Source organism: Neomonachus schauinslandi, chromosome 6 (assembly GCF_002201575.2).
Source record: "Neomonachus schauinslandi chromosome 6, ASM220157v2, whole genome shotgun sequence".
Lineage (NCBI taxonomy): Eukaryota > Metazoa > Chordata > Mammalia > Carnivora > Phocidae > Neomonachus > Neomonachus schauinslandi.
The window spans coordinates 115,313,730-115,337,670 of NC_058408.1; the positions used below are offsets into that span (position 1 = coordinate 115,313,730).

General features: G+C 41.2%; 1 protein-coding gene across 6 annotated transcripts; it reads right to left on the minus strand.

The window, feature by feature from the left end:
- Positions 1–455: 455 nt before the first annotated feature.
- Positions 456–22,474, minus strand: NCOA4 (nuclear receptor coactivator 4). 6 transcript variants are annotated; one of them, XM_044916535.1, is made up of 10 exons: positions 22,347–22,471; positions 13,614–13,641; positions 8,731–8,885; positions 7,346–7,486; positions 7,074–7,162; positions 6,527–6,635; positions 5,895–5,984; positions 5,237–5,383; positions 2,932–3,948; positions 456–2,536 (listed from the first exon to the last, which is right to left on the minus strand). In XM_044916535.1, exons 2-10 carry the CDS (start codon positions 13,621–13,623, stop codon positions 2,378–2,380), a joined length of 1,917 nt encoding a protein of 638 aa, XP_044772470.1. In that variant the 5' UTR covers positions 13,624–13,641; positions 22,347–22,471; the 3' UTR covers positions 456–2,377. The 6 variants fall into 6 exon arrangements, with proteins under 6 accessions (XP_044772470.1, XP_044772472.1, XP_044772473.1 ...); XM_044916537.1 differs by lacking the exons at positions 13,614–13,641; positions 22,347–22,471 and adding an exon at positions 18,345–18,378 and having other exon boundaries at positions 456–2,033; positions 2,396–2,536; positions 5,237–5,380; XM_044916538.1 differs by lacking the exon at positions 13,614–13,641 and having other exon boundaries at positions 22,347–22,474.
- Positions 22,475–23,941: the final 1,467 nt, after the last annotated feature.

The following is a 23,941-nucleotide window of genomic DNA, read 5'->3' on the forward strand; positions in this document are numbered from 1 at the left end:
AAGGGCAAGTTATTTACCTTCTGAGCTTGTTTTCTCACCTATGAAATGAAGTTAAGTTGCGCTGTACATTACACATACACGTAATAAATACTAAACAACGGGTGGTTATTATGAAGGGAAAGAGGAAAATAGGGCTTTGGCATGCACCTAGTAAGGAATCTGACAGGAAAGCACTGAACCTTAGCTGAAGGCCTCGTTTTTTTTAAAAAAAAAAAGAGTTTAATATAGTTCATAGAGAGGTTAAAAATTAAAAGAGCAGATCTGAAGTCTGCAGGCAGACTTAAAATGAAGTTAGTATACGCTTTACTAATTTAAGATTCATAAAATATACTGATATTTAAGTGAATATAAAAACAATTTATGTTCAAGTTGTTTCTCAGCTGTACTCCTACCCAAAGATTAACGTGGTAGAACATTTTGTGACAAGGTAGTTTTACAAATACACACAACAACTATGGCTGTTAATGCTTTTAATGGAGTGGGTACAAAATGCATCAATGCAGAAGAATGTTTTACATACTCATTAGCATGGTGGTGAGTGTAAAGTTAGGAATACATCCTTAAACCTCAAAAACTACAAAGTTTTCCTGCAACCTAAGATAATGGAAAAGGCTCCTTAAGTTTTTACCTGCCACCTTTATTAAAGTTCTAAGTGGTATTGGGGCGGCGGCGGGGAGCCAAAAAAATAAGAGGCTCTTTTTAGCTGTGGTCAAGAAGTCTAATGAAACTGTATGGCAAGGACTGTGGGACTGTGAAGTTTGCACAAAAGGGTTTTTAGATGACCATATCACAAACTTGAAAAGTATGAACAATAACATACAGGCAAGCTGAGTGGCTTAATAGTTTAAAAGCCTAGAAAGCAGCTACGGTATCTTACCTTAGAGAATTTAAAAACATTATAAATCGCATTTCCTACAGAGAAACCTTTTAAAGCATGGACGTGACTTTTAAGGATACTGAGAAAACATCAAGTTTTCATAAAGCTTCAGTAAACACCCCAAGGCACAAGTGTTCAAAACGGCCTGTTCACTAAAATGTCACTGCATTCTACTTTCAGAGGTATAGGTATGCTATGCTTGCAGTGAGAGGACATTTAATATACCCTAGTTAAAAGCACCAGGTGTCAAGCTCAGCTTCCCTTTACACAGGATGCACCAATAACCCTTAAGATAGCAAATAGTTCAAGTACTACGTTTCCAACATGTCTTGCCTTTTGCTCTTTGATTGATTAGTCAGCACTAGGGCTCTTTGACCTGTAGTTCAGAATATTTTGAAAGCAGCTAGGACTACCTTGAACATAGTCTTGAAGCAATATGGAGCTCTTCTAAAAGCTCACTAGATACTTTAATAATAACACTTAGAAAAGGGAAAAACAAAATTTGCAGTAGCTGAATCTCTTTTAAAAGAAGAAAAATAATGTAGAATCTGACATGTAGGTTCAAATGTAATTAATGTCCGAAATTGCCAAGATTGTTAATACACATTTTGGTAAGGAAAAAAATATATTGGCAAAGTTAACTATTTGTGTGAAATACACTATATATTAAACAGAAGAATCATTTCCACCACCAATGGAAGAAAACCCACAGCAAGGGAAGCATCTAAAGGAGGACAATCAAAAGGTTAGGGAAGCGTACTAGCTTTTGAATACATCACACCTTGATTATAGAACTATTTCATTTTTAAAACTACAGTGTTTTAATGTACTTCTAGTAATAATCCAATCTAAGGAGCTGTAGAGGCTTATGAAAAAGACCTATCCACCAAGATGCTGTGTTTCTAGTGTAGGGCTGAGTTAATACTTCTGTAAGAAGGAACTGAATCACCTCAGCATCAACAAACAGCCTTTTTCCTTTACATTGTAACTCATAATTTGATGACTTATTTCTCTTCACTAGCTCAAAATTAGGTAGGAAAAGGAACTAAGCTGACTGGAGAAACACTATGATTTGGCAAGCCGCACAGTCACTCGGCCCATGGAGGTGTGGTAATTTGCAGAAAAGTTGCTTGACTCGTGTTCCACTCCTTCACATCTATGAAGAAAAGCCCAAAGATTAGTGTCACTTCACTATAGGATAAAAGCAGATCTCTCCCCCCACCCCCTTAGAGCTCTGACTCATTTCTCAATAAGCTACTAAAATCCACACGGGCTCTGACAATTCCCCCGACAGCTAAATCATCTTGAAAGGTCACTTTCAAGTATGTCCTAGTTATTTCATAAAGTAAGTTCAAGTGAAATACCTGAAACGGCTATGATCCCCCCAGCCATGCTCACTTGCCTAGCACACACACCATTAACAGGAACACAGATCGGTGGGCAAAGTGTGAATTCATACTGAAGACGAAACACAAACAGCTAAAATCTGATTTTGCTAGGCTAGTGGCCTGCACGCACCTGCAGAGGCGTTCGATACAACCACTTTTCTTTGTCAACTTGAAGCTGCATACAGGCAAAGAGGTCACAAACTGCTGGGAGGCCATAACGGTCTTGGCGAAAGTTACGTTCCTCCTGTAGCGGTGAGTTCAGTAATACTTCCTGCAAGAAGACAACAAGGGTGGGTTGCTCCATGACAACTGGGAAGCAAGGGACCAACTTAACTCGTCTTCCCAATAGTCTAGTGTCCATAAGGAATATTGTTGGCCATTCTCTCTCATAAGCAAGAGCAAAGGTACAACAGTTTAATCTTTTCCATAAACAGCCAATAAAACACTCTGGGTTTTTTTGTTTTGTTTTTTTCTTTCCTACAGGAAGGGGGCCGGGGGCCTGGAAAATGTACAGAAATTTCAGTCTGCATCCCAAATCTTCCATCAAAATTAATAGGCCAAGCAACATTTAACACATTTAAGGATCTGGCCCATTTCCAAGATCTGAGATTAAGAAAGTATAAATCTACTTAGTTCAAATGGTGTTACTTTGATGTCTGTGCTCACCTTGGCCTTCTTTCGAAGTAGCCACTTGTCCTCTCCTGAGGATAAGTGGCTGAGGTTTCCCATTTTCTTTCCTGGCAAGACCCAGTCAGCTGTGTTAAAGGGACACCAGGAAGTGGCCGCGGGGTTCGTAAGCTTTTGCTTGCCAGCTCTGTCTTCAGTACTCGGCACTTCTTTGAGACAACCTTCTTTGTATGAGGGTGTGATGAGCCACTCTGACAAAGGACTGTTCCTTATGACTTGGAAGGAATCCGCAATTCTAGAAGGAGCCACTGCCTTTGACATCTTAGCTTGTTGCGTTGCCTCTTTTCTGGAAGGACAAAGCCACACACTCAGGGAATCTATACACTTCTCAGGCTCAGGATTTGGTTCCACAGGCATACCATTTTTGTCTTTTCCTTCTTTCTTCAGAAGCCATTTACACAGAGCTTCCTTCTCACAGTTCTCATCACACACACACTCTGCAAAGCTTGTACAGGGCTCGTTGGCTTTGCATACTTCCTCTACTTTATATGGGTCCTGAGGGTTCTGGACAAGCCAATCCTCAGTCATCAGGCTGGGAGTGGACAAGGGTTTCTTGGCCTCTAAGTGGTCATTCAGGCACTTCAGATTGCCCAGGTTTTCAATCTCCACACCCTTGGGCTGGTTGCCCCGACAATTGGTACAGGAATCGGGCTTGACAAGCCAATCATTCACACTATAGGGCTCCTGGAACACCTGCAACAGGAGCTTCCACTTCTCACTGGTTTCACAGCTACCCTTCCCAGGCTTCTCCAGCTTCTGGGATTCCTGAGCAGTCACCAGCCAATCAGAAAGGTCCATCTCATCTTGATCAAGAAGGTCCAGGTCTCCAGCCTTTTCAATTTCAACAGCGTAAGAACTGATAGAAGAATGGCTGTTACACTTTTGGTAAGTTGGTTTTTCAGGAACCTCTTGTTGCTGACTCTTGTAGAGCCAGTTTTCTAAACCCTTTAGGTTGCCCCAGACATTACTGAAGAAATTGCAGGCTCTGGCAGAAGTCTACACAAGAAGTACACGGTATTAGTTCACCAGAACATTATGGCTGCTTTGGGGTTCAATGATAAAAGTTCTATCTCCACATTTATTACACTGCCCAGTGTTTCTAAACTGAAGTAGATAAGGCCAAGAGACAAAGGATTTCTCTACTGAGATACTAATATATACATTTCAGTAACAAAAAATTTAATTTTCTGCAGTTTAAAAAAAACTAAAAAATACTAAAGAGAAAAGCAGGAGAAAGCATTTGTAGCATATCTGACAGAAAACAGGCTATTAGTTCTATATAATAAACCTTTATGAATAAAGAAGACAAAAATGAACAAAGGATATGATTAGGCAACTCATCCAAGGCGGCTAATAAACATGAAAAATATTCAACCTCCATAAGCAAAGAAACTTCAAAACAAAAGTAAAAATTGTTACTCTGTATCAAATTTGGAGGAAAAAAAAAAAAGGAACTTATGATTGCCACTATTCAAGAAGTTTCAGGGAAGGAAGCACCCTCAATATTCTGAATATTCTTCTGAATATAAATTGGTAGCAACTTCCTGGAAAGCCAAACTGGCGATATGGATCAAAAGTCTTAAAGGGTAGGGGCACCTGGGTGGCTCAGTTGGTTAAGCAGCTGCCTTCGGCTCAGGTCATGATCCCAGGGTCCCTGCTGAGGGGAGAGCCTGCTTCTCCCTCTCTCTCTGCCTGCCGCTCTGCCTACTAGTGCTCTGTCAAATAAATAAAATCTTAAAAAAAAAGTCTTAAAGGGTATGCAGAATTATATTCTAGAAATGCAATTTCTAGGATTCTGCTGCTAAGGAATTAATCAAGAAATGTGCACAAACTTAACTCCTGCCTATTGAGGGGAACTCTGTTTATACCCAGGAAAACTGGAGTTTAAGTTACAGCCAATCAAAATATTATGTACTATTAAGGATTTTATGGAAGAAATTAAATGAAAGAGAAATATATTCATGCTCTACTAGTGAAAAAAATCTGCTAGTCAAAACAAGATTTATAGAATCATGTTTTTGAAGATATGTACACACAGAAAAATGGAAGTATGTAAACAAAAACGTTACAGTAGTTAGTTCTGCATGTTGGGGTTATGAGTTTGTATTTCCTTAAAAGTCTGTTTTGTAAACTTTCTATCTAGAGTGAAGAGGTGTCACTGTTATAATAAAGAGTTGTAAAAATATTTTCAGCCTAGAACTAAAAACAGACATAAACTATGAGTTAAAAACTGAAACCATCTACTACACCATCTACCTCAGAAACAATAAAGGCAGCAACACACCTGACTATTCTCCAAGGTCGGCTTTTGGGTGAGCCAGTCCTGGAGGTTGGTGCTGGGGATGTAAGGAGCCTGATGACCACTGGCAGGTTTGCTTCCAAGGAGCCATTCGCTGAGAGAGACAGCTGTGGTGCTGGATGCTGACTTCTGCTAATCACATAATACTCTTATGCTTAACAAGGCAATGCCAAATGCCATGGAAAGTTCACCAGAAAAGCAGCAGACCCAACCTTTCTAATTCTGGCTTGCCACTGACCCTGCACAAGTCACATGACTTCTCTAAGCCTCCATATAAAACAAGAAGTATAGCTCATGCCCAGGGTTGCTCTCAACTCAAAACATCTACCATTCTATGTTCACATTCCCTTAAGAATTACAAAGAGAATGTTCCCTAAGACAGAACTACCCCAATCAAAGAGCTAATGATAATGTCTTATGAACTAATTGGTAACAATGACTTTCTCTCACAACATCTATAAAACCTCTAAATTTCTATCTGACGTTCAGTCTCAAAGGGAGTGTTTAATTGCATAAATTAACTCATTTCCACTGGTGCAATACTGCAAATAAATGGTAGGAAAAAAAAAAGTGGTTTAGTCAAAAGCCAAAGACATATAGCCAAGTAATAACTTAGTTACCAGAAACAAAAATGAAATTTTACCTGTTCTGGCAATGGGATATAACCTCTTTTCTCCAGGAAAGGCCCAATATTTGATGAATTAGCATGAGCAATCAGGTGCTCAGGAATTTGCTATAAAATGAAAGCAAATTAATCATGTTTATTAATGTTATGCTTTCATTCCAAAAAAGTGAAACTGTAATTCCTAAATTTCAAAAGTAGTAATCAAAGCATTATCATTTCACTAGAATATTCTTTACACTAAATTCAATGACCTACACAAGTAGTTATGAAATGTGAGAATTCTCTACTACATAACTATCATCATACATGAGAACTCGTCACCAGAATTGGTAGTATTACTGCTTTTAACAAGACCCAAATGAGACCTTTTTTTTTTTTTTTATTAAAGACCTCTCAAACCATAGATTTTATAAGAAATATGTCAAAAGTTATTTAAAAGGATACAAGATCAATTCTGGAAATTGTGAATCAGTACCACATTCCAAGAGCTACCAGCCTAATGCTCTATCAACTTAATCAGAACATGACACTTCTGAAGTTTACCAAATGCTCAAGAAAGCCACTATTCATAGTAAAAATTTTTAAGACCATCTGTGAGTCCATAGATCTGAGAAGTGCTCTATGAATTATCTGAGATCAACACTACTCACGATGGTCTTGAGGGATCCAAACGTGGTGATGGCCTGGCGCAGAGCAGTTGTGTCTGCTTCAAAGAGCAGGACGGTTGAATCTTCGGGTTTGAGGGTCAAATTGCCCAGTCTGGAAAAAAAAATAAAATCTATTTTTAAGGAATAACGGTATTAATCTAAAACAAAGCCAAATTGTGAATAATTTGAAATGACTACTTTTCTAAGAAACTCATCAAAGGCAGATGACTTCACTATGTACCACCACGTATAACATTAAGTATATAAAGTAGGATGATCTTATCACAGGAAAAGAGAAGTCAGGTTAAATCCAAGACATACAATGAGTTACAAGTGGGTGGCTCAGTTGGTTAAGCGTCTGCCTCGGGCTCAGGTCATGATCCGGGGGCTCCTGGAATCAAGCCCCATGTCAGGCTTCCTGCTTCTCCCTCTGACCCTCCCCCCCCTCATGCTATCTCTCTCTCAGATAAATAAACAAAATTTTTTTAAAAATAAATAAATACAACGAATCAAAGAGCCAAAAGTCAAAACAAGTAAAAAATATCTTTACCTCTCCAGGCACACAGAGACTTGATTGGCTAGATCTTTGTTTTGGGTGCACTCCAGTTGATGAATAAGACAATTGAACTGGCCCAGTAACTGTAAGAAAAATGAAACCATCTAGCCACAGTGATACTAAAAGCACCAAATATATCCAAGTTAACAAACAGCACTTGAGATTAAACTTATACCCGATCTATATTAATGCTACATTATAGGAAAGACATTCTGTGGAAACCAGAAACCATACTCAAACCAATTACAGCCTTGCAGCCACCTTACCCAGTAGAGCTGTTGGGTCTGCTGCTGAAGTGTCTCCTCTTTAAGCTGATAGATGAGATCTACCTGCTCATACAGCCACACCTCACGGCTTCGAAGGCATTCCAGGTGACGGCTTATGCAGCTGTGAATCTGGGCTTTGACCTAGGAAACACATACCTGTTAGCTTCACTACTGTTATAAGCCCAAAGAATGGTATTTCCCACAGAATGGTGAGTTTCTTAAACTTTCAGGGGTCACAAATCCTTTCAGTTATCCAATCATATCTATGGAGCATCTCCCCAGAAAAATACATAATCATATACTCAAAATTTTGCCTGTAATTTCGGGGTTTAGGGTCCCCAAAGCACACCCATGGAAGCACCAAAGCCCCCATGGACCCAGTTTAAGAATTCCAGCCATAAAAGCATTCATAAGCTCTAAAATCCTCCTTCAATACCACCTCCCTCCAAAGAGGAGCAGGTTTATTTGGGTGGCCTAAAGTAATCAAGAGAAAATAAAAGAATATATCATGTAATACTAATCCCCCTCTGTTTTCCATATAATTTGAAAACGTATAGTCTTATAAATGTGTCATTGGAGTAAGACAGGAATATTAATAGCTAGCCCTTATCTCTTGTCTCACTCTATGAATGAGCAATCCATTTACAGGAGGCCAATTCAGTAAAGAGATGTGCCACTGCATGTGGACAGACAGAAGACCATGAGGACGGACAGTCTAAGTAAACCTATAAACTAAATGTTTCTGAAAGCAAATAGCGACTCAAAAAAGAATACAAAAATCCTAAGGAGAAAAATCAAAACAGCTATAAATTATCCATGAGAATTCACAAAAGAACTATTTTAAAACAAATTTTTTCTGTATAATAAAGTTGTATTTCAAAGTCATGTAATACTTGGGTCTTCCCACTCACCAACAGAATAGTATTAGGTCAATGGAACAAAGAGATTTCATTCTGGCTTGATCTAACAAAGTTATTTACAGAACCATGCCACCAACAAAACCATGCCACCACCAAGTTAAAAAATGATAGGGGACATGATGACGTGCCACTCTTCATGCATCAAGGACACAGCTGAGAAGTACAGTATTCATTAAGTTTGCTACTTTTTATTGATGGCAGTCCTTGGGATAGGGACCACACACAGCAGCCATTAAAAAAACGCATGCTGAACTGAACTCTTTAAGGTAGTGCAAGGTTTTCCAGACTCTTCTACCACCTGCTTAACTGTGCTTGGGGAAAAAAAGGAACCAAGATTTCAGAAATACCATGCAAGGCATCGGGTGAAACTTTTTGGTTGGCACAGAGAAGCCAAGCCCTTGGCCATGCTCTAAACAGCCCTGTGCTAAGAGTCCAGACAAGGGAAGAAAAAAGCGCACGTCACACCTCTTGCAAGTTATCTTTAATTTGCTGTTCAGCTCGGAGAACTCCACCAATAGCAAGCTCCAAGTCCCTCCGTGCATCACAACACCTCAAAAGGGGTTCTCTGGTACTGGCGCAGCCACTCTGGTCCTGTGAGGTACTCATTCTGCTCACTGTTCCTTCGGGGGAAGAAAAATAAGTAACAATCTAAATTGTACTGTAATTACAACGAAAAACTACCCTTCAGTCATCCCCCAAATGATCATTCCAACCAGCTCCCAATTACTAACTTACTTAGATTACTTCCAACACAGGACCCAGCACACAGTATACCCTTAATATTAATACTGCCTCTTCTTCCCTGCCCACCACTACTGCATTCCTACCATATAATTCTATGCATCCACTTTAGTGACACTTTACATGGGAACAGATTATTCCTAAAAAACAAAACAAAAAACACTAATTTTCCTGAACTGATAGGGCATATAGCCTCCAAAAAGTTAAAAGAACATTACGGTGTAAGTTTCTATTTATAACACACAGGAAGTCACAGGGGGCATATGTTCTTGTTTTACCGATTTAGAGGTGAAGACTAAAAGGTCTAGAAGGATCCATAATTACTTTGAAAAGCAACTACAAACCACTAACTTGGTAAACAGAATTTAGAACATTGTTTAGATCTGGCATATATCTAAATTGATTGGGAAAATGGAAATTTTAAACTTTCTCTTTTAGGTGGGGCTTTTTTTTTAATTTAGGATGGTTTTTTCTAGCTAGGAAGCTCTCAAGAATGTAAATCTAACAAAGTAATTTCATAGGATTCTGAAATAAGGGAGGTGCTTACAGACATTGGTGTGGGAAACTACAGAGACTTTCCTAATAATCTTAGGTTTACAAGAGATAAAAAATAGAAGTGGAAAGAACAGCACACAAGCAATGACAGAATGATAGACGGAGACAGAAGAGTGCTGGAAAAACACACAAAGCTTAACAAAAACCACTGGAAGAAGTCTGATGTCTATCTTGGGTAGATCTAGAATCAGAGATGGTTTCTGAACACTTAGAAACAGTAATCAGTGTAACCCAGCAGATGTTCACTAAGCCCTATGACATCAAAGTTATTTCCTTCTTGGACAGTTTTACTAAACCGGCCACTCAATGTAATTGCAGCCACACTCAGGGTGCCTGGGTGGCTCAGCCGTTAAGCGCCTGCCTTCGACTCAGGTCATGATCCCAGGGTCCTGGGATAGTGCCCCACATCGGGCTCCCTGCTCGGCGGGAAGCCTGCTTCTCCCTCTCCCACTCCCCCTGCTTGTGTTCCCTCCCTCGCTGTGTCTCTCTCTGTCAAATAAATAAAATCCTTAAAAAAAAAAAATTGCAGCCACACTCTATCTGGATGCTCAACAGTATGACCTGTGACAAGGTGATATCCTATCTTTGGGGACAATGTGAATATGAGCTAAACAGAGGTACAACTAAATGGAATCCTAAGATTATTTTTTTACAAACAACTCAAAGGGATAAAAGAGTGAAGCCAGTCTATAAAGTTTGTAGAGGTATGTTTTCCCTAATTACTCACCTGTTTTCCCTAATTACGTGGATAAAAACAGAAAGCAGACATTACAGTTGCAGTTAACAAACGACTTTGATAAAAACAGATTCCACAACAACCTCTACATAGCTGTTAAATCTTATAAAACAAAATGTAAATTTTTTTTTAAAGATTTTATTTATTTATTTGACAGAGAGAGACACAGCGAGAGAGAGAACACAAGCAGGGGGAGTGGGAGAGGGAGAAGCAGACTTCCCACAGAGCGGGAGCCCGATGCGGGGCTCGATCCCAGGACCCTGGGATCATGACCTGAGCCGAAGGCAGACACTTAACGATTGAGCCACCCAGGAGCCCCAACGAAATGTAAACTTTTAAAACTTGAATGGGGGAGGACAAAGTGGAAGAGAATAAAATGTTTTTACAAGGATGAAGATTTTTAATTGAAAGTAACCTCTATATGAGTTAGCACTGTGCTGGGTCTGAAAGAAAAATACCACCGCTTGCATTTACCAACAGTATACTGTTTGTCACAGGACTAATCTGTTCCATGTTTATTAAACTAAATTTGAAATTTCTTTCTGAAAAACACACTTGAGAACAGGCATTTAGAAAAGGGAAAGGGACCTTCAAACCATGAAAAATTTCTCCAGGAAGGGAAGCTGTTTAGCCTAGATAAGTCTCCGGGAGGACTTGATTACGACACTCAAATGCTTGGTGACCTGTCGAAAAGACTTAGATTTGTTCAGAATCACCCAAAGGGAGTAGAGGAGGATTAACAGGAGACATCTGAGGCAAATATATTAAAGAACTTCCTCTCAGTTCTGAAGGCAACGACCTTCTCAAATAAGCCAGCTTTTGGCTCAACAGAAGCCTTCCCAGTGTAGAGTCCCCCAAATGGCTGACTCCTCATCTGAAAGGAAGCAAACTTTGGCCTAGACTGCATCTTCAAGCCTAGGTTTAGGACCAGATAGCTAGCTACAAGCTGGAAAGGGACAAAAGTGGTGTGATCCCCACCCTCAGAGATAAAACGATGGGAGGAAGAAGCGTAATAGGCTTTCTTTTGACCATCTCAGGAAAAGATCCATAGTGAGAAACTAGTGACCTCTAAGAAACTGAAAGATTCAAGAAACTTTGTAATTTCCCTGTTATTTTGTTACACCTCAGTCTGTTTTGCCATATGACCTCTAAAAAGGAAGGGCCTCCTTAACTAAATATGACAGGAATTTTTGTGGAAATTTTTTCCAACCCTCAAAAGACCAGCTGTAACTATTTTGCTAACTTCTTTTTCACACTGTAAACTGCCCTGTTTTAAGCATAAGCATTAGTGTACACCTGGTGCACACTGTAGGGACTTTGAAAAATACCTGTGCAACACAAGTGAACTGTTGGCTCATACTTGGGAGAGCTGGAGTATCACCTCATTACCACAAAGTGCTTCACTTTGCACTTAAAAGTTTTATGCAAGGCATGTTTAGCTGTCTTTCCAATTATTAACCAACTTTCACCTGTGCCAAATTTCCCATTCTTAGGTCTTCACCATTTGTGTGGAATGCCATAATGCCTGGCACAGTGTAAAATGTAATCAATAAAATTAAATTAAAATGTACTTCACAATGCCAAAACCCCACAGCTCTAGATCATATGGGTGGCAAATTCAAATGCATGTTAAGTGCTGACTATTATTACTAGATCCCTAAAGTAGGTCTTCTAAATTCAATCACAAGTACTATACAAACTGTCTAACAAGAACAAAATATGGCAAAAGTACACAAATTGGGTTTTCTCTTTATCAGCTACGGACAGAAGGCAGGATGAGATTTAAATTACAAAACTGATTTTCCCCACATATTTATCACGTTTTCAAAAAATGAGTGTTATCCTTCAAAGCAGTCACCTTGTTAATAAGGGTCTTTAGAGCTCATTTGTCACTGCCCCACCACCTTCAAAAGAAGACTGTCTTAAATGTATATTTTTTGAGACAAAGTCAAAAGTTTAAGTGCTTCTAAAACTTCCCTGCCTCTAGGATTCCTGTTCTAGGTTTGGGGGTAGAGGGAAGGAGGAGGGAGACACACATGCACCCCTCAAATAAATAAAGCTCCAGGAAAACCTAGAGCTTTCCCCAATGAGTTCTATAAACTATATATGCCATTTTTGCACAGTGGTTTGCACAAATCTAATTACGAAATCCAAAGATCATGAAACCAGAATTGAGCAACTAACCACAAATGAAGCTAAATCGTTACCATGTGGTTTAAGCATAAAATTTCCAAAAGGCTATAACCCTCTTGTGACCAACACAAACCACAATTTAAAGTTGAAAAACTCTTAGCCATCTCTTTAGTAGGCTGTTCTCATTTTATACATGAAGCCACTAAGGCCCAGACAGTTTAAAAGACCCATCTAAAGGCCACAGCCATAACAGGTCTGAGTTTAGAACTAAGGTTTCTAAGGTCTAGTCCTGGATGCTCTCTGACAAGCTTGTTCTTCCTTTAGTGTATTAACACCCACGAATTACTTTTATTTGCCAATACTAGAGTTTGAAATTAACATTCAAAAAAAAAAAAAGAATGAACATTCCAATGGAATACTACTGGAATAACTTCCATTAAGATTCTGTCCATTTTCGGGGCACCTGGGTGGCTCAGTTGGTTAAGCAACTGCCTTCAGCTCAGGTCGTGATCCTGGAGTCCCAGGATCGAGTCCCGCATCGGGCTCCCTGCTCAGCAGGGAGTCTGCTTCTCCCTCTGATCCTCCTCCCTCTCATGTTCTCTGTCTCTCATTCTTTCTCTCTCAAATAAATAAATAAAATCTTTAAAAAAAAAAAAAAGATTCTGTCCATTTTCATAGTCCTCAATAAATTATGACAATTTTTTAGAACTTTCTTCCTTGGATAATGCTAACAAAATAAATAGTACCTGTGCATGTCATGATAGTTTGGGAATAATCAAAACACTGCCAAGTACCAGTGCCAAGTATGAAGGCCACAGCAAGAGCCCTGGATTCTGATCCCACATCTGTATCACAATCACTCGAAGTTCCATTTGTCTGTCTGAAGGCTTAGACCAGGTCATCTCTAACTGCACCTTCCAGCTCTCACTGTCACCCTTCCCACCTGCCCCTCCTCTCCCCCCCCCAAAAAAAAAGTCCACTTTTTAGTTATTTTCCTGGCATCCAAATCATTGCTAGAAGCCTACGCCCTAAAAAACAATCCACAGCATACATCTACGTTCTATGGATTACTAAGTTTGTAATACTGCCAATTTGGTTATCTTTGATGGGACAATATATATTAGACTGTACAAATTTTCAGGAAAAAATTATTAATTATAAAGTAATTAATATTCCACATTACCTTGAGACATTTCTTCTCCACACGTTCTCTATTGTTAAAAAAAATAAAAGGTTGTTTTTTTATTTCACAGTTCATTAACTCAAAGGCTATATATGTCTTAACCCTAGCCCCAGTCCACTTTTAACACGAGTATTTTTGAAATTCAGGATCTGATTCTCCGCAATTTTTTTTTACACCTCGCAAATAAAGGTTAATACCTGAAGAGACTTAAACAAATAAGAAAATAATGAAATCACAATAGCATATTTTAAGATTTACACTTCAGAGTTTATTGCGCTGGGATCTACCTTTATACTTGTAACTACGAGCAATCAACCCCAGCACATCAACTTTCCGAAGCAGTAATTGCAAACCGACCACAAAATTCCCCACCTAATGCCAAGTAAGACTTTTCTAGTTAAAAGCAACAATGATTCATGGAACTTTCCAGGTTCGCCAACTCTTTCTAAGAGCACAGTAGCCCTACGAAGCCGCAGTCGCAGGGTCACCGCTCAGCACGCATGCGCACAGCCGGGGCCACAGAGCCCCTTCCCCACCCCAACGTGGCAAGCAACTCTGAGCGCTCCCACTGCGTTCCTGGCCTGCCCCACGAACCTCGCAGGCTGGGTCTCCGCCGCGAGAACAACCCGACGAGCCCGAGGACGCTTTATCCCCGACTCGAGCGCCGAAGGTCCCCGAGACCAAAAGCCCCGCCCCGCCCGGCCCGGCCCGGCCCGCGGCTGGCAGCAGCCCCCGGCGCTGGGAGCGCGCACGTCGGCGCCGGAGACGAGCCGGGAGGCTCCGCCCACTCGGGCACCTCCCCCCTCCCGTCAACCCCCTGCCCCCTCCGCCCCCGGAGCTCCTAAGGGCTCCTCTCCAGCCTCCCTTCGGCCCCGCTGCTTCAGCTCTTAGCCTGTATCCACCCCGCTCCGCGGCCCAAATCGTCAAGACGTCTATGACTTAAGGGTTTTGCTGCTAATCACTACAGAGAAATAACAACCGTGGGTCTTCTGAAGACTTACCGAGTTATTTTTGGAATGTCCCTGCCCAGTAGTTTATGCCTCCTGAGACCACCACTGTCAGCCCAGCTGGGGTTCAGCCCTCGCCTATTGTTCCAGATGTCCATTATTACTGTCGCCAACTCAGTGAGAATTACATGAATTATATGTAAAATGTTTAGGACAGTACCTGGCATACAGTATTCCTGTCTGATTATCATGCTCATGGTACGTCTAGTTTGGTGCCCTTTTCTCCAAAAACAACCCTTATAGCCTGCATATCCAATCAGGCCAGAAGACAAAATCTAGACAGCACTAGTCATTCCCTTTCAATAAATTTTATTAATGTAAAATATTTGCTCTTGTCTATGCACATGCAACTATTTTTGTAAATAGGAAGAGTAAAGCAAAACCACATGACAAAAAGCAAAGGAAACACTAAAGGCCATCACCTTCAATTAAGCAACCCTCAGATTTCAGATGAACAGTTTGTGGAGGCGCCTGTTTTATCTATGATGCACAAAGTTTCTGGGATCCCATTTCAGACATTCATTACCAAAAATAAGGAGAAAACAATGTCTTCTTCATTGGATAACACATTTGGTAAAGATAAAAAAAAAAGAAACATACTTCTAAATGATGAAAGTTTAAATTTTTTGGCCCTTTGTACTTTAAGTCAGATGGCTAGAAAGGAGGAATTCTCAGTCTATCAAAATATAACTGATGTCAAAAACTTTCATCTTTTAGGTGCCTCTATAAAATACAATGTAAATACAGTAGAAACTGTGTTGACTATCACCTACATAACCAATAATCTCTACACCCTCTCTAAAAGATCCTGACCAATGCCTCCACACACTAAATGCTCCAGCTCTCCCTCACTTCAATTCCTGAGTTACAGTTACTGAGAGTCAGTGTTTGTTCTGTCAGTTTATGCCAGCTTTAGTTGTTACTACAATGTGATTTATTCAATATTACATAAACATAAAAAGACTGTGGAGAAAAAAATCATAAAAATCTAGAAGAATTCCAGGGGCGCCTGGGTGGCTCAGTTAGTTAAGCATCTGCCTTCGGCTCAGGTCATAATCCCGGGGTCCTGGGATGGAGCCTGGGTCGGGCTCCCTGCTCGGCGGGGAGCCTGCTTCTCCCTCTGCTCCTCCCCCCAGCTCATGCACTTGCTTGTTCTCTCTCTGTCTCTCTCAAGTGAACAAATAAAGAATCTTAATAAAAAAGAAATCTAGAAGAATTCTGCATTCAAACCACTTTGCAGGCTCCCCTTGACTCCCTTAAACTTCATTATTTGCCCATTATTTGCCATCTTTATAAAATGTTTACATTGTAAAGGGGATTTTACCTCTCTTCTGCTTCAAGATTTCTATGCTGTCTCAGAACAAGAGAACCATCCACTCCTAGTAGATCATCTCATCTCTCTCATCTAGAGAGAACATAAACTGTAACTATCCCATGACTCCCCACTTGCCTACAAGATAAAGTCCAAATTTCTTACAAAGGCAATAAAGTTCTCTACTTTCTTGCTCCAACATGATTCTCCTGCCATCTCCTCAAGGCAGCCCCACACTGTGACCTGCTACACAGCTATTCTATGCACAGTCCAGGCTGGTTCACCTTGTCCAGCTTGGCTCTCCCAGTGCTCTCCGCCAGCAATACCAGTTCCCTTCTCCCCACCTGTCCACTTCTCTAACTATGCTCAAGTCCCACCACTATGAAGCCTTTCCTGACCAAGCACCCCACTCCTCAATAGTTTTGGCCAACAGAATTAGCTGCTCCTTCCTCTGGAGCCACTCTAATCTGTACAGGTTTCCAGCATGACACCTATAACATGTTACTCTAATTACATGTTACATGGTTGCCTCCTTAGCTTGAGACTCCCAAAAGAAGGTATCATGTTTTATTTGGCTTTCTACACCCTAATGCTGAACAGATAGCCTGATAAGGGTGTCTTGGCATCGGGGCGCCTGGGTGGCTCAGTTGGTTAAGCGACTGCCTTCGGCTCAGGTCATGATCCTGGAGTCCCAGGATCGAGTCCCACATGGGGCTCCCTGCTCAGCAGGGAGTCTGCCTCTCTCTCTGACCCTCCCCCCTCTCATGCTCTCTATCTCATTCTCTCTCTCAAATAAATAAATAAAATCTTTAAAAAAAATAAAATAAAATAAAAATAAAGGGTGTCTTGGCATTACCAACCTCCTTCACGCTACATGCTCTATTGCATTGACATAAGGAGCGTGGTGTCCCTGAAGTTGTGCAATGCTGTGACCCTAAACTCAACAGAGACTTAACATATGTTTGATAAATGGATAGATGAATAAATGATAAACAAATGTTCAAGTTCAGACTAGCCACAGTAAGTATAGTATAGTTCTTTAAACATAGATAATCAACTTGATGTCACACTAAGACCTGCATTAATTCAGGAAGGTTTTTCAGAGGTGGAAATGTTTCCAGTGTAACACTACTTTTAGTTTTCTTTCAAACAAGACAAAACTAACAAGGGTATTGCCACTGAAACCATAATCCCAGAAGAGGTACTAAAATAAAGCGTTTTTCCTGAGGCCAGACCCATCAAAGCTCAGCTATAGAGACTCACAAACATCAGGAAGTCTGTGAGTTAAAGGGGAAATATTAACTGTATTTACAGCCAACTCAGGATTTTTTTTTCCCCTCAGATTTTTGCAGTACCACAGAAATTCTAGCTGACATCACAGAAGTTTGGTAGGCTTTCAGAAGTGGGGCCCTGCCCTATTTTTAACTTGAAACTTCTGGCCATAATACAGTCAAGGATAGGAAAATATGTTACTTATCTACCATCACAGTAGTAATACCATTTTATCCCTGATTTTATGATACATACCTTGTGGTTTTTCCCACAAGAAGTGAACAAGTGATATAATATTTTCTTCTTTCAAGCCTGGGGGACTAGCAATAATGTCAAAATTAAACTCAAAATATACCTAAGATTATGTTCTTATGAAATCAGTAAGTGTCCAAGTATTAAAAGACTTAATTTCTTATCTATGACCAAACTGACAATCAAAAACCTTTTAACATATTTGGTCAGTTATTCACTCCTTCACTGAACCAAACTGTCACATCCGTAGCGCACTCTAGGCAATGCTGAATAAGAGGAATAGTAAGCCTCAAGAGTCCCCAAACATACTACCAGCACCAGAAGGGAACATCTTGATTCCACTGAATAATCAAACCAGGCAAAATCAGGATGATGACTTGGGATAAGGATGGCTAAGAGAATTAGAATAAATCATTCACATCAGAAGTAAAAAGAACACCCTCAAAATAACTATTTTAGGGGCCTCTGGGTAGCTCAGTAGGTTAAGCGTCTGCCTTCAGCTCAGGTCACGATCCCAGAGTTCTGGGATCGAGCCCCACGTTGGGCTCCCTGCTCAGCGGGGAGCCTGCTTCTCCCTCTCCCTGCCGCTGCTTGTGTGTGCGTGCTCTCTCTCTCCCTCTCGCTCTCTGTGTCAAATAAATACATAAAATCTTAAAAAAAAAAAAAAAAGTAGAAACACTGTTAAAAAAATAACTATTTTATTCTCTTGCCAGTGAATCTACCTAATTCAAAAAGGATCAATACCATGGCAGGCTCTGAAGAATTGTAGACTAGATGTGATGTTTATAAATGATGACTGAATGTTATAACAAGCAAAGACAAGCTGAGAAGAACTACATGGCAGCTCCTCTGATAAGCATACTATTTAAAGACACTATTTAAAGCTACCCACTAGAGTAAAAGTGCTCAACTTGGCCCCCATATCACCTAGGCCACTCACCTTGTTTGTGTGTTCTATGTTGAAACAAAGTATTCAGACATATCCATAATGAAAACTAAGCCAAAATGAAAGTTGCAGACAAAAGCTTTAAGAGGGCTAAAAAGTAGCAGGAAGGGACACCTGGGTGGCTCAGTCGGTTAAGCATCTGCCTTCGGCTCAGGTCATGACCCCAGGGTCCTGGGATCGAGTCCCACATCTGGCTCCTTGCTTGGCAGAGAGCCTGCTTCTCCCTCTTCCTGCTCTGCCTGCCACTCCCCCTGCTTGTGCTCTCTCTCTCTGACAAAAAAATAAATAAAATGTTAAAAAAAAAAAAAAGTAGCAGGAATAGTAATAAAAATGCCATGGACATCTATAGTGCCTCCATGAAACTGAACTTAATCCAATACATAAATATTGGTTGGTGCCTTACTATAGTCATTTTAGACTTGGAACCTAACTGGTATGCAAACAGAGATACTGAATTCACTGATTTCAGCAACGCCTCAGAAAGTGCTCTCTGAACCAGGAGCACATTCTATTGTATATCATGCATAGTGACAAATCTTTATTCTCTGAGGCTTGGGATACTTCTTTCGAAAAAGTCAAACGAATGCACAAAATTAATTGAGATAAAGCACTGGTCCTCAGAGACACAGTTCAAAGCTGTGGTGGCTTGATGTTGAGATACTGAGTGTAGCTCCCAGGGAAGGAGCTTGGTGGTGCCACTCTAGCTGCTGGGGTGCATACTGCTGGGCGCATACTGCATACTGCCTCTATTCTGGCTCACTGCAAAACAAATGCTGAACATCATTTTTGGTTTTTGCCCTTTTTTATAAAAGCAAAAATCCTCTTTGGATTTCTTTCACTTAGCGAAAACAGATACGAATGCAGGTCTTTCATAAAAGCAAAGTGGGGGCCGCCTGGGTGGCTCAGATGGTTAAGCGTCTGCCTTCGGCTCAGGTCACGATCCCAGGGTCCTGGGATCGAGTCCCTCATCGGGCTCCCTGCTAGGTGGGGAGCCTGCTTCTCCCTCTGCCGCTGCCTCTATCTCTCTCTCTAACTCTCATGAATAAATAAATAAAACAAACAAACACACACACAAAAAATTTAACAACAACAACAACAAAAGCAAAGTGGCATAACGCAAGCTTTAAAAAAGCAGGGGAAAAAAGAAAAAAAAAAGCAGGGGATACCTGTAGCTATTTTTATTACTTTTGGTCAGAGAATGGGCTATGATAACAAAGGAAGACATTTTACTAAGTAGCTCATCAATTTAATAAGTCACCATTATATCTCTCCAGTATTCCTGCAGAAACCTCATGACTGCTCCCTACTCCTCCCCCCTCACCAGCTCTTCTCTTTGCTTGCTCAGTCCAGCCACAATTGCCTCCTTGCTGCTCCTCCAGCATACCAAGGATGCTTCCACTTCAGGGTCCTTGCACTTTCCTCCAGATATCCTTATGCTCACTCTTTCACTTCCTTAGGGTGTCTGACCACTTCCTTTGGCTGTCTTCTCAGTGAAGCCATTCCTCACTATCCTATACAAAATAAATCTTCCTTCCACACACTCCCCCTTAATATATATTATATTTCTCCACAGTACTCATCACAATCTGACATGGAGAAATCATTTATTTTCTGACCCCACTTCAGAAAACACACTAGAAGGTAAGTTCCACACAGGAAGGAACTTTGTCTTTTTGTTCACTGTTATATAGTGGTGTTCAATAAATATTTGTTGAATGAATTCAGTAAGTATTTAATACATCTATGTGCCAAGGGTTTCTTTTTTTAAAACATTATTTCATTTAGTCCTCACAAACATTTAAAGTACATAATATCACCATAATTTTTTAAAAATAAAGAACCAAAGGCTTGACGAAGTTAAATATATATCACCTATAATCACAAGCTTCCAAGTAGAAGAACCAAGATTTAATCCCAGGTCTGAGTCTGAAGTCCTTAGCCACACAATGTATGTTAAAGGGATCACTTCAGTACTAAGATTTTATGTATTCATTCAACAAACATTTATTGAGTGCCTACACTGAAATATACTTATGACAGTCCCTGAGGGCACAATGGTGAACTTGTTATCTAGAGGAGAATTTGTGCCATTGATTCACCAAAAATTCAGCAGAAAATACTAATTCTTTGAAATGACACTCAGAGTTAAAAATCCACCAGCAGCAATGATGACTGGTTCTGAATGTTTTCCAGTATGCTAACCCTTACTCTAGGAGGGAAATTATTATAACACTAGCCAAGGGGCGCCTGGGTGGCTCAGTCGTTAAGCGTCTGCCTTCGGCTCTGGTCATGATCCCAGGGTCCTGGGATCGAGCCCCACATCAGGCTCTCTGCTCAGCGGGAAGCCTGCTTCTCCCTCTCCCACTCCCCCTGCTTATGTTCCCTCTCTCGCTGTGTCTCTGTCAAATAAATAAATAAAATCTTCAAAAAAAAAAAAAAAAAGAAAGAAAAACACTAGCCAAGAGGGGGTAGGGATGTGTCAGAATATCCTGCAGTTTTCTGAAGCCCTACACAGGTTCCTGAAATTCTGGCACAGCTAAGCTGATTTAATAAAATGGGGTGGCTAGGCGTGTCCTATGTAATTCTAAAATAGGATATCTCCTCCCCCTGTAAGAATCACATTTTCCTTCCCCTACATAGCTCACTGTGCTTTTTCCACTTTTGAAATACCTATTTGCCCAACAGTAATAATGTAATTGTAGAGGTTTATTTAGACACAAAATATCATAAAACCATAAAACTTTAGACCCCTAGGATTTACCCTAAGGACCCAAGGATCAAAGTCCCATAGAAGAGGAGGAAAGAAAATAAAATGTATGGAATACTATTGGGCTAGAGCTTACATATATTATCTCACTTGTCTTAACAAACAGGCAAGCTAGCAAACATTCCAAAGAGCAAACCAAGTAACTTCCCTAAGCCACAAGGTACATACACCACCCCCACCTTCACTGTAGCATTTGGGTGAGTCTTCCTCAAAAGGTCTGATAATCTTTAAAGTTCAGAAATGTCACGCTAGGACCCCAGTACAGAAATGAGCCATGATTACCTGTCTCATACTCACCCCAGGAAATAATTCAAGAGTCCTTACAACCACATTTCCAAATTACCAAATGGGTGATGGAAAACTAAATCTATTCAAAAGATAGTTATGCTATTATGAACCTTACCCTGATTAGAAAACATCAGAAAATGGAATTGTGAAAAAAGCTGTGTTTTCGATCTGACAGACTCTAGAGCTCTGACTGCTGTCATTCATGATCGCATCATCCCATGTTGTATCACAGGGCACCTAAGACTGTTTATATCACTGTTGCCCCGCCACAGGAATTTACTTTCACGAAAATAAGGGCTGTGCCCATTTTTTTTCATTGCTCTAGCCTCAACACCCTGAACACATAGGCAATGAATAAATGATTGCTGGTGGGATAAATCAAGGAATGAGCAAATCTTGCTCTTCTCATCTGTAAAAAAGGAGAGAATCAAGCCACCTCTCGGGATTGTGGGGAGTATTACATGAGACGGTAGGTAACGCTGTGTTGGCTTATAGAGGGCCGGAAAAATATCTTCCTCGCGTTTCCACCGAACAGTTTGGGAATGGATACGCTCTGCGCCCGTTCTGGAAAACGGGAGCCTCTTCGCCCCATGAGGCCCTGGCGAGAGCAAGCAAAACCTTGCAGCTGTCACTCCCGGGGCCGGGAGAAGGCGGGCAGGCAGAGGTAGTGGCCCCCAGGCAGAGAGTGTCGAGGGCTGGGGAGAGGACAGGCCCAGAGCGGCCAACGGTCAAGAAAAGGTGACCCCCGGGGCCGGACTGGTCGAGGGAAAGGCCGGACGGGAAGGGCAGGCCCAGGCCCAGCAAGCAAGCGGTCATGGCGCCCTGAACCAGCCTTCGACCTGAGGGCTGGGGGAGCTGCGCCAGCCCAGCGGGCCACCGCGGTTCTTACCAGCTCGAAGCGCCGCGCCCGGCGATCGGAGTGGAAGCTTCCTCGGAGACAGACCGGCCTGATCAGGTAAAGGGCCGAAAGGAAGAGTTCTCGCGAGAGCGCAACCTTCCTCCCACGCCTCACGCCACGCGTCTGACACTCTCGCGAGACTTCCGCTCGGGTCAGTGCAAAGCCCTTGTCCTCCCTCTAGAGAGCACAGAGCGCAAGCGCACTTTTTCTGGCACACGAGGTCCGTGTCCTTTTCACCCTTCGTGAATAAATCCCACTAAGTGAAGCAAAATTGTTGAAGGCACACTGTGTGCCAAAGATTACCCTAAGTGATTCTCTCACAACAATGTCCTCACAAGACAGATTTTAGCTTTAATATACGCTTGCAAAAATAAATGTCAGAACACTCAAAAAAAGGACAAATCCTGTATGATTCCACTTATATAGGGTACCTACAGTAAGTCAGATTTATAGAGACAGGAAACACACTGGCGTTTGTCACAGGCTGGGGGAGAGGAGTAATTGTATAACGAGTATTGACTTTCAGTTTGGGATGATGGAAAGTTCTGGAGATGGATGTAGGGATGGTTACACAACAATGTGAATGTAATTCCACTCAATTGTAAACTCTAAAAATGGTTAAAATGGTAGCTTTTACATCCTGTATATTTTGCTACAACTTTTTTTTTAATTTTTAGTAAATAAATGTCAGAGTCCAGATTCCAAGCCACATCATCTGACTCCAAAGCATATGTTCGTTTGTACCACATCATACCATTCTCCGCATCCCACCGCTCTGTACTTCTCAAAATTTGTGCATGTGGCATTACCCACATTAGAACTTTTTTGTTTATTTGTGACCAGATATTAATATAGGCATCTTTCTGTCTCAGCTTTGACAGAGGTCCCCAATACTCAGCTATCTGCTCTCCATGTTTCTCAGCAAGGTGAAAGACCATCTAAGTAGGTCCCACCCAAGAGTGACAAGGGGCAAGGCAATCTCAGAAGAAAGCAATGGGAAACGTGGGTTTGAATACAGAAACTAAAAGGCAGTCATAGCCTGAATTGGAAGGGGAGCTGTGGAGAAGGAGGAGCAGCAGGGCATGTTGGAGAAGCCCACAAAAGCCCCAAGAGAAAGAAAATCATCCTAAGCACTGCCACTGGCAGAGGGAGCCAAGACTATACCTGACCCTTAATTCTCTTGTTCCCCTCTTCACTTCAGATGCAGACTCTGGATTGATACTGTTTTGTAACTAAAAGTGACCAAAGCACTTTTTAATTATCTTAGGACCAAAAACACTAAAGGGCCTGCCTAGATTGCTCAACTAGTCCACACAGCATGTTTAAACAGGTAGGGTTCAGGGGCAGAGGAAAAATAAAGCTCTTTACCAATTGCCCACAGATTGTTCAACAGAGGACTGTTTGCTTGTTCGTCATCTGTCACGTACACACTCGACTCTAAGCCCCAGGACAGCAGAGACCTTGTTTCTCTGGTTAATTGCTTAGCCCCAGGCTCCAATCACTACCTGGCCCAGGCACTCAGTAAAGAGCTGTGGAGTGAACAAATATTCTCTCACGCAGATACAGCAAGAGATGATCAACATTGT

Bases quoted from the DNA above. Each gene is read 5' to 3' on its own strand.
- NCOA4 (XM_044916534.1), bottom strand. From the start codon at position 18,378: ATGGGGGCCAAGTTGAGCACTTTTACTCTAGTGG. The intron at 7,163-7,345 runs GTAAGGTGGCTG...TTTTTCTTACAG, and splicing joins AGACCCAACAGCTCTACTGG to TTACTGGGCCAGTTCAATTG. The intron at 5,985-6,526 runs GTGAGTAGTGTT...TTCATTTTATAG, and splicing joins TTGGATCCCTCAAGACCATC to CAAATTCCTGAGCACCTGAT.